The following is a 15,646-nucleotide window of genomic DNA, read 5'->3' on the forward strand; positions in this document are numbered from 1 at the left end:
ATGATTGTGGTAAGAATGCAGCAGAGCAAAGTGCAAAGGCAATGGTTGAGGATAAATTTAATTACAGCCTCCATGTGCCCTTAACCCCCCTGCCTTTGGCCATCTGAGTATGAGGTCAGCCTGCCTTCAGATGGCTTTTAATCACAGCAGCTTCAGCTATGCACCACTGCTCTAAATAAGACAGAGGAGGAAACCTGACCGGCCTCTATGAGGCTCGAGATGGGAGGAGGAGTGCAGAGAAGAGGGGGAGATAAAGAGAGAGAGAGAGTGTGAGAGAGAGAGAGAGAGAGAGAGAGTGTGTGTGTCAGAGAGAGAGAGAGAGTGTGTGTGTCAGAGAGAGAGAGAGAGAGTGTGTGTGTCAGAGAGAGAGAGAGAGAGTGTGTGTGTGAGAGAGAGAGAGAGAGAGAGAGAGTGTGTGTGTCAGAGAGAGAGAGAGAGAGTGTGTGTGTGAGAGAGAGAGAGAGAGAGTGTGTGTGTCAGAGAGAGAGAGAGAGAGTGTGTGTGTGAGAGAGAGAGAGAGAGAGTGTGTGTGTGAGAGAGAGAGAGAGAGAGTAGCAGACCATTAGAAGTAGCAAGTTCCACTCTCTACAGCACTCTTGTTCTCTTGCTGACGCGTTTTATTCGCCGTCACATCCACAAAAAGGAACTCAGGACTCCAGCAAGTAGGATGTTCAGGAGCAGAAGATGTCTGAGTGGACTTCAACAACCGCAAAACTGAGGCTTGGGCTGGACCGAGCTGCTCACGTGGATTCTGACACTAAGAACAAAAAGACATCCCTCCAAGACTCCGACTGAGTCAGTGATTGCCATGCACCCCTACAGCAACCTGCGGTCACCAGAGCACAGTCCGTATGTAGCCACGTCCCAAGTGCCACTTCCATGCCCAGGTTTAAAAGGGGGGGTGTTTACGGTTTTGTTTTGCCAGCTTTGACCAAGAGTCGAACCAAATTTTTACACTTTTGTCAATACCCCAGCAGAGTTGGAGTTTGGCCCATATATAAACACGGGGGGAGAGATGAGTTTCTGTCACCAGTAAAATGGGCATACACTGCCAACTCACTTAGGCTTCAGAGCGACAATTTGCGAGCGGGAGCAAATGAAAGTAATTAAGGTGCTCGGTCTGCCCGGCGAAACAAAAGCGGCTCCTTGCTTCCGAGAGAAAGCCTGTGTTTGTGCTGCTGTTGGTGCGAGACAGATCCCCTGCTGTGTTGTGCCAATTAGCATCTCCATCAGATATTTGCTCTGGACTTCTCTGTTTGAGGGCCTCGTGTACAGGCTAAACCAGAATGGCACAAGTCAGCTTAGCTGGACTTAGTCCATATTTTGTGCTAGACAGCCGATTCCATACTGTCATATTACATTACTAGAAAAATGCGCAGGTTTTGAATAATGCAAAAACAAATAGGGATTTGTATTTTTTATAAATTTCATATTATAATTGGGATATTATAAGAAGCACAACAACAATCACAAGTAATGAAGTGGCAGTAAGACACATTTTGCGTGAAGCTAATCCCTTTTGTTGCTGTCTTCTGAACTTCCTGGTGCCAGCATGTGGTACTTGACTTTATAATGCGAGAACTGTGTACCCTGGCAAACCTGACACGGATAACGTGCGTGTTTCCGGATCGCGTCGATGCCAGAGTTAGGAAAATCTGGGCCAATATGCACGAATCAGTGGCATGAAAGAGGGATGGAAGCCATCTGTCCTGCCTTTCCCAAACGCCTGTTTTACACCGATGAACTGACGGGGGTATGAGAGGAATCGGAAACACAAGACACTGGTAGAGGCCTGTCATCTCGGAACATGTTTCACAGCGCGCATGCCGGTGTTAATGTAGGGGGTCTTTTAAAGCTGACGTAAAGGGCCCGGGATGGCACCTGCTGCTCTTCATTCTTATGGTGTCGTATATCTGCTCTAAACAATGCGACCCACATAGGAACGCCATGGTATTGTTAGTGTTTTTCGGCCATGACATACCAAGGGAATTAGTGGAGAGAAAAGCAAGAGGACTTACCTGCGTGTACAAAATAGGCCAGGTACAGGTCCAGCTCCTTTACGGAAACTCCTATGTGATGGGGCTGCACGCACAGCCCTGGGTTCGAGCACTGCGGCGATTTAACCAGCCGCTCGCCGTCAGTACTTTCGAGGGGGATACCTTTGAATAAAATCACCATGACCAGGTCCAGACGCCACACCTTGTCCGCCTGCCGGAGGCAGTCGATCCTCCTCATCTTGCCCTTCTGGTCGGGGTTGGAAAGCACGCAGCACGGCGCCTTCTTCCCCGTCACGGTGAGCACAAAGTCCTCGCGGAACTCGGGCCGGATGTCCTTGCGCAGCTTGGCCAGCAGGCGCGACGCCCACTTCTGCTTGACCTCGGGCTTCTCGCCCAGCAGTTCATCCTTCACGGCACGCTCCTCGTCCTTGGACATGCGCTTCTCATGCTTCTTGAAGTACTTCCTCTTGCGGGCCTGCAGGTTGAACCAGGTGTAGGCGAACGCTCGCACATGCGGGAGCAGCGCCTCGATGAACGGGTGGAACTCGTCCTGGAAGGCAGAGAGGCGGAAGAGCGTAAGGATGGAGCACGCGAAAGCGCAAACGTCACATGGCCAAAACTTATAGACAAACTTAGCAGCAACATCATCACAACGCAGCACACGGGACCAAGATGTGCGAACACGGAGGACTACTCGAACACCTGCAAAATACATAATAGGTCATGCAGGAATCTTCGTAATTACAGAATGTCATTTTCTCGCAATTGTATGAACATATGTAACAATTTACTGGCCATCCACATAGGCATATAATAATATCCTAGCAATTATGTGTTTAATTATAGGGTTATGCAACAACATAAATGCATATTTTTGGATGTAATTTTCATGAGCTTCCAAAGCAGGGAAGCCCTTAGTAAGAGTGGGTTATGATCCGAGGGCCGTGTGCATACGTGTGAATGTGTGTGTGTGTGTGTGTGTGTGTGTGTGTGTGTGTGTGTGTGTGTGAGGCCCGCCTAGGCCGTATCTTGGCTCTCTGGCAAGAATGCAGGTCTGTAGGGGTCTACCAGGATCCAAGAAAAAGAAACAACCGAGAAGAGAAATCAGACCAGCTATTTTTAACTGTTCAGTGTTAAGACTTATACATACGCACAGACATATAGACACATGGCAACTTCCAAAGCAGTATTGATAATATTTGATTTCATATCAGAGAGAAGCATGGCATGTTTCAGGCAGGACTGCATACATGGAGAAAGTGTGGAAAAATCCACTGGGTTCAGGTTACACCTGCCACTATTACACCATCTGGCAGAAAAGCCATTCAAGCTGCAAAATTTCAAAAAACACAACCTGCATTTCTTATCTCTCATTTTTTTTCTATGATATGTCACAAACTAATTATTTTACTGCTTTGGTTTATGCTAATTACTATCCCACAATCAGAAAAGCTTCCAATACAGCTCAGTTATCACGACGCTAAATGTCGCTCGCTCTTCAGGCTACTGCCGCTACTAAACACAGTTACTGGTTATATCCGCCAACCGCAATGTTACTTTAACCAGAAGGGCCCCACATCATCATCCACTAAAGTAAATTTACAACAGGGGCTCCTGTAATATATATACGCTGCCTGACTGAATGATACTATGTTCCCTATGGCTTTCTCTTTGGTGACCTATATCTGCACAAATACATATATCTGCATAAAAACCTATATCTGCTTAAAGCTTTGCAAATCCAAAGACCAGAGTCCAAGTCCTAATATCTATGCAATAATTAATAAGTGAGCCATATATTAAATAATTTGGGATTTCGCCGAAATACAGAGAATAATGGCAGTGTGCCAGTGGGTGAACGAAGGCTTCCACAAGTGCCTGAGGTCCTGCTCCGTGGCCCAGACCAGCACACTGGCCCTGCACGCCTTTCCTGACGGAGCAAAGTGAGCATTCCACACTGGATAAGCCAAACGGACAGAGACACTAAGCCTGTCTGGATATCGCCAGCCCACTGGAATGGCAGAACACACAAATCTTTTGCTATACAACTGTTTATTAATTTTATTTATTTATCAAAACAGCAACTGCTTAGGTCAACTTTATAAATGTTGCCAGATTCCTAAAATAGACTTAAATATGCAAAGTCTATAAATCTGCTAAAACCTTCACTGCTATAGTGTAACAAAGTTTAAATTCTACATTTTTTATTAATTGATGTATTGTGTTTATTCCAGTACATACTGACAATGCACAGTGTACATTCTGATTTTAATAAAGCTATATATCAAATTATAGAGTTTTACATGTTATTCCATAATGTGGTGTCTATCTTATTAATATCTTATTAATTTCAACTCAGAGGATGTATATGATTTAGATATGACAGGATACATTTGTGTCAGCGCATACAGTAGTGTGTATGTGTTTGTGCATATGTGTGAAATATACACTCTTCCAAACAAGCATCGCACACTCCTACTGTGAAGGATTGCTACAAATGAATCAAAGTAAATAATAAACATGTTAATATCTAATATATCCTTCATGTTTCCAAAGTCTCTGAGACACAGGAACTTGTACTGTTCAATTCTGGAGTAAATCCAAAGCCTGAAATTTCTTATCTATCTTCACCGACTCTAAAAATATTGCAGTCCAAATTTTATATAATACTGTGCTCAAAGGGGAATTTATATATATTTTCCAGTAATAATTCCAAAAATGTCTGTGTGTTCTCTGTGAGTGTGTATGTGCATTTTTGGTTAAGTATGCATGCATACACATTCCACATTTTCTAAAAGTAAAATAAACGGTGTCCAATTTGCAGAAACTGTCTCTCGCTTAAACAAGTTGAAAATCTAGTTGTGCCTCTTCCTGTGAACCTTAGTGACAGCTGCATTGTCTCAAAATAACAGGCCTCTCGCTATAACTCACTAAAAACTGTCATTTAAAACACAAATAATGGTCATTCTTCCCTGCAGCAAACCTCACTTGCAACACTGCATCACAGAGATCTGACTACGAGGGAGCAGACCGAGCTCGCTTTCTCCTTTTGTTGCACATCTCCCTGCGCAAGTAAATGGGGTTCAGCTAGCGGTGCTGTCGCCAGAGAACCCCACTATGGCACCACTCCTCATGCGCTCTCACACACTGCACACCCGAAGCCAATAACATAAGCTGCAGTGGGTACGTCGGGGCCACCCCACAGCCTCCCACCCCCGACTCCTGAAGTGAACTGTACTGATTGGACCAGCGTAACACAGGCCCTCCGTACTGAACAATAGTGCCTTGTGGCCCAGACAGATAAAGGACTTAAAGTCATTAAGTACCAGCTGAAATTCACCTGTGAGCACACAGGTTCTTCAATCAAAAAGATAATCTGACAAAATAAACATATATGCTCTAAATCATAAATGAACTGATAAATAACTCTGAATTTCTCAGTGTTTTGGGGTTGTTGTTTTTTTTTTGAGCCAAGGAAGAAAAAAACAAACTTGTGGGCAGAAAAACAGTGTTTTCACTAATCTGTTATTCAATTATTTATTTTCCAAAATTCAGAATGTAAGATATCAGTCATGAATTTGTGATGCTAACTAACATATAACTATAAAAAAAAAAGAAGACACATTTAGACATGATGTCTTCAGGAATGGGATCGACAATGCTTTAAGGATATTCTCTGCTCCTCTGAGCACCTAATCGATGCAATAATGTGTTGTTTGAGCACAACCATTTTAATGCTGTCTTTAAACCTCAAATCAATTTTTAAGCATGGTAAACTGTCTTCCATTATACGTGTTACTAAGAAATTCACCATAACACAAAAAAACGTCTCTCTATATCCCCTTGTTTAGGTCTTGGACATCTTCTAATGTAAAAATATTGTTGTTGCAACATGGAATTACAAACAGACATTTAAGCATAAATTGACATGTCAGAAAGAGATTAAAAAAATTACATATATTACTGTTCTCAAAAGTTTGAATGTTATTGTATTAATAATTTCAATAAATCAATAGGTTAGACATATGGAAAACAATTAACATGTTAAGCTAATCAAAGTTAGAAATCTGTTACAAATTAGAGGGAAAATATTTGAAAATATACTGACAATAAAATTTGTGTTGGAGACTAGTTTACCTAAAAAGTTCTACTATTAGAGACCAATTTACACATGTAATAAAAAGAAATGACAAAAACTGAGTGAATCTACACTTTTCAAAAGAAAAAAAGCGTTAGTTTTTTTTAAAGAAGAGGATAACTAACATATGAAACGTCACATAAAATAGGCTGGACGGAAAATCTTTTGAAAAGGACCATTATTCTTATCATCCTGTAGGTAAGAAAATACATCGACTTAAATGTTGAATATCTCCTCAGCATGGCATCATTTTCAGTCTGGACGTTTTATCACAATTAAACCTTCCTGTCACCTCACCTCACCTCACATTCCCATGTTGTGCACAAGTTACATACATCAGATTTCAGACTTCTTCACAAACGTTACCATACCAGATTAACGTTAACAAGTTTCCAGATTTTAAAATCTACCATATAGGTTAGTGCATGCAATTACAACTGACGGCTTACGCTTCTGTCACTGCAGAAATGACCATGCAGGTTTTGAAACTATGACCCAAACCGGGCAGCAAAAGTCCAAAGATCAGCAACCTAAATTTCCCTCGCTGACTAAAAAAATATCAAATGCGAGACAGACGGGGGGACGTGTGTATTCCACCTCGCTCACTGCCTTTAAAAGTGTCCGGGCAAAAGACAAAAAAGTGAAGGCTTTTTCTCAGACTTGAGGGCATCTCAAATGAAAATAGTTGGGCGATGAAAAGTAATGAGGGGAGAAGCATGCGTTTATTGTGTTTAGTGCTGCCCATGTCAGGAGGAAGGCTGCTGTGGCAGCAAGCAGAAGATGATGACTCCAGGTGTATCGATGTTTGACCACAAAACTGAAACGATGCATCGGAAAGACCTCAAAGACTTCTTAAAGCATATTAAACAACCCGACTCATGAAATATTGATACAATATTGTGGAGTTTATAGAATACAGATGAGTCACTATAACACGCCGAAGGAAGCGGTCAATACAAAGTAACAACCGCGAAGCGCGATGACTGTTTAGACCCGTTTCGAGAGCACTCGATAAAACTGCAGTGTAATCTTGCGGAGAAAAGTTTACGTAGGTGAGACCGTCCACACCTTTACCGCTAAATATTTTTACTCTTCCGTTAAGCTAAACAACAAAGACCTTTTTTTTTTTTAAATCCGGAGAATAACGTTAAGGAAAAATACAAACGCTGAGGAATATTCGAGCGTGGCGACAGGGTGTGAGGTGGGCGCCATCCGCCATGTGGTGGTTCGCTCTGTCAGATGAATGCTGGGCACACAAAGTTACTTAAGCAGTGTTCGCCCTGCGAGGTGCTGGCCCGCCCCGGCATAGGGAAAACGCACAAACGCAACAAACAGACTTAAGCAGAAACCACAACTGGCACTTACCTGTGTCAGGCATAGCGGAGAATACATATCTGGAGATTTTTAGCTTGAATTTGTGAGGTTGTTTGTGTGTGTTTGGATAACTGTAACGAATCGGCGTGTTTATGTATGTGTTGATGTGTGTGAGTGTGTGTATGTGTATGTGAATGTGTGGGTGTGTATGTATGTGCGTCCGTGCTCGAGTGACTGCGATGTCCGTGTGTATGAAAAGGAAAAAAAAAAGAGACAGAGAGAGGAGAGGAGAGAGAGAGAGAGAAAATAAAGCCTGCTTCTTGCTTTCACATTTCCAACTCTGCGAAGTGCAGCCGACGCTTCAGCGCTCCATAGAGCTGAACTTTAACCCCGCCTCGAGTTACACGGCTTCCACTCCCGCGAAACATCTACTGCACGTTACAGCCGTACAACAGTCCCTCCGCCGGAGCGATCACAACTTTAACCAAAGACATAATCAACTGCAGAAACGTCCCGTGGCTGAGGAAGAGATGGAAAAATACACAGACATTTAGAAAAACCCAGGGGGAAACTGAGAATTCGCCGAAAGGAGCAATAGTTTTATCTTGCCCTCGTGTGCATAGGAAAGATTGTCATATAAAAAGTCATGCGGATTCTTTAAAAAACTCCCGTTTGAATCCCACTTCTTGTAGAGCCGTGTCGAAGGTTTGCATCAACCCAAACCACTGCAGACATGTGGTGCGGCTTCACCGCGGAGCAAACTGAGGCGGATTTACGAACAACGAGGGTTCGGCATGCTTGACGGATTTAATAATATCCTTGAAACCCAGACAGTTGCCTGTTGCAAATGCCGGCACCTGATCTCGCGTCGCTAATTTCAACCTGAGAGAGAGAGAGAGAGAGGAAAAAAAAAAAAAAAAGTCAAGCGCAGGATTGAAGTCCATCCGAGAGCGAGCAAGGACGAAGTGCGATCGCGTCCGCTGATTCCCAGCGAGCTGCACTTCACTTTTCTCCACAGTGCCCGGAGGACAAACTCTCCGCTTCTTCACTCCGCATAGCGCCCTCAGTATCCGCGTCTCCTCTAGCGGCACATGCGGGACAAGCCAGGCGTTAGGTTACTTTAGATATGGTTTTATGGGCTACACCGTGCCGAGTACGCATTTAAAAACAATAAAATTATTATTCTGATAAGTTGTCTAATACAATTAAAACGCTGCGACGCGATTAATTTGCATGGCGTGTCGGAACGGCGATTTCCACCCTATGTTTTCGCAGCTTACACGCGCTTATGAATAATGGTGCACTAGGGCAGTTTCGGGTTTTATAACATATTAGAATGGCGGCTTTTAAGGAGAGGCACGCGAGTTAAATAAGCCTTTAAACAGAAACGCTCCCCGTGCGATATTTAACACGCGAAGATGTACGGGAGAGACGAACGGACGAGAGAGATCAGATAGGATTTGAAGACCGGTGCCACAGGGCAGGGAATAAACCGCGACTTCTCGCACCAAAAACTATTCAGACTGCAACCGAATCCTCTTTAACGCGTGCACGAGTCCCGTGCAAATGCAGTCATATGGCCAATGTCAGTATCAACTTCATCACAGTCGCCTGTAATTGCCAGAGTTTTGCAGCACTTTTATTCCATCGCTCGGACTGTAGGCAAACATAACATAGTCATTATGGTTACATCCTGTCTGTCTGAATGAAGAGTAACGATGAGCAAAAAGTATCCTACTGAAACAAAGCCTACGCTGCATAATTATAAAGGACAGGGGCACAGGCCTAAACGAATAGGCTTATTATTAAGCAAACGTTGTGTATGGCCCGCATGATTTACTCAGGAATTCGCAATTGACTGATGGTGTACTGGAATTCGGTTACCACTCGCCTCCGATATCAGCTCTCTTAAATATTACTGGAGCTCTGGGGAACATTTCATGGATCTTACATAAAGTACTTATAAAAGGTTGCCAAACTATTCAACCAGGAACAGATTCCTGGGATTGGTCCCATAGCGTATATTAGAGTATATTAGATACTATTAGGTGCTCAGGATCGCAATCCTACATTTCTTCATAAAACCGTTGAAATGTCTATTAACTGTTTCATTAAATCCCTGCCTAATAACTTAACAACAGGTTCAAAAGTGACGTGTGTTGTGATGTTTATTCAACGATAAGCAGTACAAATGCTTTTGCTTAAGACCACCACATGCACGTTTGTGTGTTGACAATCGGCATAAAGAAACAGCATTGATCTTTATCCCGTAAATTCAGGCGTAGAATTTGGCGTTATTCCCCGATTTCTCAATGATCAACTCCTTTCCGGTACAAGTCAATTGTGCGCCCCCTAGCAATTGGTCATAACACCACCGTCCAGTCCGTTTTCGTATCACTGCACAAGGAAAAACCTGCGTTCAAGCAAGCTCCACATTAGGGTATGTCATAGCAAGTGAGACCTCGGTGCGTTAACAAAATACAAGTAACCAGTAAAACATTTTGACAGTGTCAGCATACGTGAAACCTACTGGATTGACCCTACACAAACTTCAGGCGTCTATAAAATAGAATTATTATAACATTAATTAGCTAAGATCATATTAGTGGGTTAAATGTGAATCTGGCTGCGAATGCATGACACGTAGGAGCCTGAATTAAAAGACGGTACTCAAGTCACTCTAACTTGCTGCAGGTGCATGTTCGCCCTTGCTGGGTTTTCCATGCGCTAACTAAAGGTTCGCTGTGATTGGACGACATTCCGGAATTCGAAGCTGTGAGTGATGCTATTGGCTGAGCTTCACGTCATAAGCAAAGCCCGGGCACACGCTCCGCAGCAGCTCGCGCCGGCGCGCGCGCGCGTGTCTGCCGGTGTGCACGCTTGCAGCTCTGTATGCATAAACCTGCGACTAACGGGGCCATGGAGATGTGATGTCAGCGTCGTTTTGACGGAGGATTTGTCTTTGGAAAATATGATCGTTGAGTTTATCTTCAGATGTTGTAAGCATAGTAAAGACGATGCTTTCGTGTAGCTGTCCATGCAGCAAACTCCTATGATCGTTCCTTTTCATAGACTGCCACTTTGAAAATAAAACAGTATATTAAAATTGCACGATACAGTGTTAATGTTCATTTGTTTCACGTACCATTACCACGTGTAAATTAGAAACTTTCAAGTGGTGATGCGAAATGCTTCGTTTTCGGCTGCCATTGGAGTTATAAGCAGTCTGCTGAAACTTGCTGCGGATGTTAGGCTATATGGTACATTTTAAACAACCATAAAAAATTGCAGTGATGGAAAAAAAAAATTAGAGGGGAAACATGTCAAAACACTGCTGTTCTTGTCGTTCCCGAGAGTCAAAACATGCATTTTTCTTCACTCCTGGAGATTTGAGAGCGATCCAAGGCTGACAGAGCCGGCCCATTTGTGAGACGTACTCTGCCTTCGGCGTGGTTAAGACTTGGTTCAGAAGTTGCGATCGATTCAGCGAGTCCCTTTGTTTATTTCCGCGATCGCTGCAATTTGCATAGTAGTTATGCAGCGCTAGGACGACTCCTGCCAGCCACTTCTCCCTCCACCTCTCGGCTCGGAGTCCTGCAGGAAAATCCCGACTGGAGTTCCGTACGCATCACATCCCGGTCTACCCTCTGCTCCCGCGCAGAAATCATTTTCAACACGTCGACCGCCGGTGTGCCGCAGGACGGCAAAAGAAACGGCTCCGCCACAATACCTCATCACCGACGGAGTGTAAACCTTTTAGCCACGCTCGTCGATAAAAAAAAAAAAAAAATCGATGAATACTGCAATACCCTCAGATGACTATGGAAAAATATACATGTTGAATGCAATTGTCATTTGACATCCATTTTATCATTCCTCGCGGCACTGCAACGTGTGGACTAGATAAAGTTTTTAGAGGGTCAGCAAAAATGAACACAACAAATTCTTTTCAAATAAGCACTGACAATACTCAGATTAAACGAATAGAAAAGACTACGGAGTCTGGAATATTCAGTTAGGCACGTATAGATATCGGTTTAATAGCCTCAGGGTTCGTAAAGGACTACTGTCAATAGGAATTTAGTGATCATTCTTCACGGGCTAAAGGATCTATAAAGAACAGCATACGCCTGACACATTTAGTGAAATTATAATAACAAAGGTGACTTTAGGTGTCAGTCAGGCTTAACAGCCTTTAAAAACCACAATACCACATCTAAAAAAATACAATTAGGATAGTAGAATAAATATTTCTGGATATTATGTATCATATAGGTTTGGAGACGGTTTCTCATAGAGCTTGAGTAATAACTCCTCATGTGGACTACCTGAACACAGTGTGTTTCAAAGCTTAGGCAGTCATCGCCACAAAAGAATATTAACGTCAATCTATAGATGGACTCGAGTTGGATTGAATTTGTTTAGCATACTATGTAAAATAAGCTTTCTCTAATAGGCCTGTGGGATTCTTGAAAGACTTTAGGCTATATTAATGTTTAGTGGTCGAAAAATCAGTACTGAATACATTTGTAAATATCGATATATGCAAATTATTCATCAATCAATGCAGTTCAATCTATCGAAACCAGAACCCCTCAAAAGCATTATGTATATGAATACAACATATTTCACTGTTTAATGCTAATGATGTCGGGCCTCCTCTAAACCAACGGTGTGCAGGCCTCCTTAGTAGGCTTTTATAAAACAACATCAGATTAGCATTCATGTCGGTTCTGTTACGGACACCGCAGCTTTCCCTAGCCAAACTAAAGCTATACCGTCTATATCCTAATATTTATATTTTATTAAATTGAAGTTTCTGTATTCATCACGATGCATTTCAGCACTGGTCGGCTGAACAGCGCCAGTCAGGGTCAGATGGCGAATTGTCCCTCGGAAATCACTACATGCCAGTGCAGACAATCAAAGGAAACATCAACCACAAGCAGTCTGTTGGACACGAAACGAATTTAAAATGATCGCAGGTCCATTATCCGTTCTCCTCAGAGTCCAGGCCTGTGGACGTATACACAAGTCTGTTCACACTGAACAAAAATATGACCGTGACAATCTCCTAAATGACTGTCGAAAATGACAGTAACTAGAAATAACGCACTAGCGACACGAGACCTCTGCCATAAAAATCATTAACTGTTAAATTAAAATGTAAAAATAAATAAATAAATGCAAGTAAATTATTGATGTACGATGTGATGTGGTTACAGGTTATTATTATAATAAATAAAATCATATATACTACTACTACTACTACTACTACTACTACAGTATTTTGTCGCTTTAATATTATATAAATATAAATAATATTTAGTACCCATCTATCGCTAAAGTCTTATGTTATGGGGCTATAGGGAAAAGCTGTTTTAAAAACAAAGTATAATTACGCACCATAATGGACTGCCGTAAACTAACTAGGCTAAAACAACTCAGATTTAAAACTCACTAATCTACATAACTCAAACTCGTCTACTTTGTTTGTTTTGCCTCTTGATGGCAACAAAACCAGGACTTTGCGTCTGTGTGTCTCATAGAAATATTTCTGCCAAGTTCGACGAAAAGATATTTAACACCAAGGCAACCGTGCCAAGGCTTTAAGAGGCAGAGTAGCAAAGACGTAGCCAGCGGCTGCAGAGTCTACGGGTAACGACCGGAATAACGCTGCCCAAACAGTTTAAGACTATCATTTGGTTTTAAGACGCAGTCGTTTTGTCCGCAATGGGATAATAACGGTACCAGAGGAGCCAATCATACAGCGCGACCAAATGAACTTAGGGGGAGTTTTCTCCATCTTCGCTGGAAAAAGGTGAGTAGTCTGCCGAACGCAGTGGAAATGTTTACGACTTAACGATGCCTTCCAAAAAAGTGTGTTCTGTTTTAGTTAAGAATGCGCTCTGGACCCTGTTTTATCAATCATATTTTAACACTTATATACTTAAACACGTGTGTGAGAAAAATTTTGTAAAGGCGCACGGTTAAACATTCTTCCCCAAAATACGGTCGTTAGTTAAATTCTGCTTAAAAACATAGATCAACTTCATGTTAGGAAACACGAACAGGCGAAACATTCATTTAAAAAAAACTGCACCCAAAATGTGCTAAAGGTAAACACAGAACGCACGTGTGAAGAATAAATCGTGCATGGGGCGAGGGAGTCCGTAAAAGTAGTGCTCGCGGCATAAACTCGAGTCAAGGCATGTGCGGTTATATCCGACAGATATTTATTACTCCTAGACTTAATTAACCAAGGGATAATTGCAAGAAGTATTCCTGCACAGCAATCTCATTAGTTAATCGAGGGATAACTAGGAGAGTTTATCTTCTGCAGAGCAATCTCACGTCGCAGACTAATGCGGTTTATGTGTTGAACTCTCAGAACACACGCTCTGACGGCGAGTTCATGAAGAAGCCATCACAAAGCAAACTGGGCCGCACATGGCAACAGCCTGACAAGTTAGAGGCAAAATAACGCAATAAACAAACATCTGAATTGTGTAAAATTGGTTTAAAATGTTCATAGCAAGAACAGTTAAATAGCTAAAGTTAGAATTAAACACTCCCAGAAGGTTAAATATGACCTCTTAAAAAATCAGACGTCTGTTTCAGATTAATAAGAGGAATCATGATATGACATATCAAGCTTCCACAAAATATGGACCACGGATGGATGCGCGCGTTTGTGTGCTGTCCTCTTTTTTTGAGAGAGGGGGGATAATAACCGCAAAATTCAGAAACATAATTTGTATTATTTACACATTACCAAAAGAAAATAACTTTATTTTAAAATTTTCAGATCTTTAAAGAGGGCAGAAAATGGTTTATTCCTTTAGGATAAAATGCAATAACTCACTTATTCGTCTAATTTCATTAAATAAAAAACATCACCAAACTAAACACTCAATTAGTTTTAAAGCAATTCTAAAATTATTATTATTATTATTATTATTATTATTATTATTATTATTATTATTATGTTTGTCCATAGATCTAGGCACATCTTGTTGCCTATTGAAAATCCCATCGTGCACGACTGTTTATTAATTAAATATGTAACATCCTGCCTTCCTTCAAACACAACGGCAGACATCAAATGCAGGCCAAGACTCCATCTAGAGGCCATCATTCGACTCTGCACTTAATGAAATAGTGTTCAAATCTGTAGACTTATTTACAATAAATATTCTCGTATAATTCATTTCTATGTCATTTTTGGCTGATACTTAATATTATATTAATAGTAGAAATATTATACTAAATACTTGATTAAAGAGCTTGATTAATAAGGGTTGTGGGCAGGGAACATCTTGTAGGTAAAGATGTCAAACTGCATCCTCTTCTTTAAATGGGATGCAAAAATACTCATTCACTTAATGAAGTGATAGTTAGATATGCACCATCACCAAATCAGCCCCCTCCTCAGTAACTCACAAAATACCACGTGAAACACAGCATTAAAACATGGGGAATATTCGCCTTCTTTTAATATTCTACAGAACAAAGGATGACCACATGGTTGGTTTTTGTTTTTAAAGATTTAGTAAAATATCATTTGCCCAACACTGCTGTTTATACCATTCAAAACTGTCTATTGATTTATGTGTAAAGCTACATACTGCACATTTGTATTTTGTAAATTATGTATTTTAATATTTTAATTATTTTTAGTCATGAGAATTGTGGAGTTGACAACCAAAATAAGAGAAGTCTTACCATCATTGTTCACTATGCCTGTTTTGATTTACACTTCAGAAAATTATGTTCACTGTTTAGTGAGACGGTTGGGATTATTTTATAATTCGTTAATAAGAACTGGACCAGTCTCCCTGCTGCAGGACTGATTTACACAGCACCCGTATGGCTGAATGTGGCTTGACCAGGGTTTTACTCCAGTCTTTGACTTCACACTGCAATGCAGTTTAATTACTGATTTTCCTCTACAGGGAAAGAAATGCTAATACAAAAATCTCATGTTCTTGCTGTAATTTGTCCCATCTTTTTTCAGGAGATACTCTAGCATTTTAGATTTGTTTTTACACTTGAAACAGACATTAGACATGTGAAAATCTGCATTATTTACCATTTACCAAAAACGTATTTTTAATACACTACAGAAGTTTCCTCAGTGTTCCTGTTCCACTGGAGCACGGCTGAATGTGGAACGGCCTCACTTTGGTCCCCATCT

The 15,646-nt window shown here is 41.5% G+C and overlaps 1 protein-coding gene across 11 annotated transcripts in view; it reads right to left on the reverse strand.

Moving 5' to 3' along the window:
- nfia (nuclear factor I/A) overlaps window positions 1–15,646 on the reverse strand; it is a 154,276-nt gene that overhangs the window by 114,953 nt on the left and 23,677 nt on the right. For 6 of the 11 annotated variants that reach the window (XM_027005478.2, XM_027005480.2, XM_027005477.2 and 3 more), the window contains exon 2: window positions 2,019–2,547. In XM_027005478.2, coding sequence (XP_026861279.2) covers window positions 2,019–2,547 — 529 coding nt within the window. Of the gene's footprint in view, window positions 1–2,018; window positions 2,548–7,500; window positions 7,631–15,646 lie in introns of those variants that run through there. The other 5 variants (XM_027005487.2, XM_027005484.2, XM_027005482.2 and 2 more) reach the window with 1 other exon arrangement.

Source organism: Electrophorus electricus, chromosome 26 (genome assembly GCF_013358815.1).
Source record: "Electrophorus electricus isolate fEleEle1 chromosome 26, fEleEle1.pri, whole genome shotgun sequence".
Lineage (NCBI taxonomy): Eukaryota > Metazoa > Chordata > Actinopteri > Gymnotiformes > Gymnotidae > Electrophorus > Electrophorus electricus.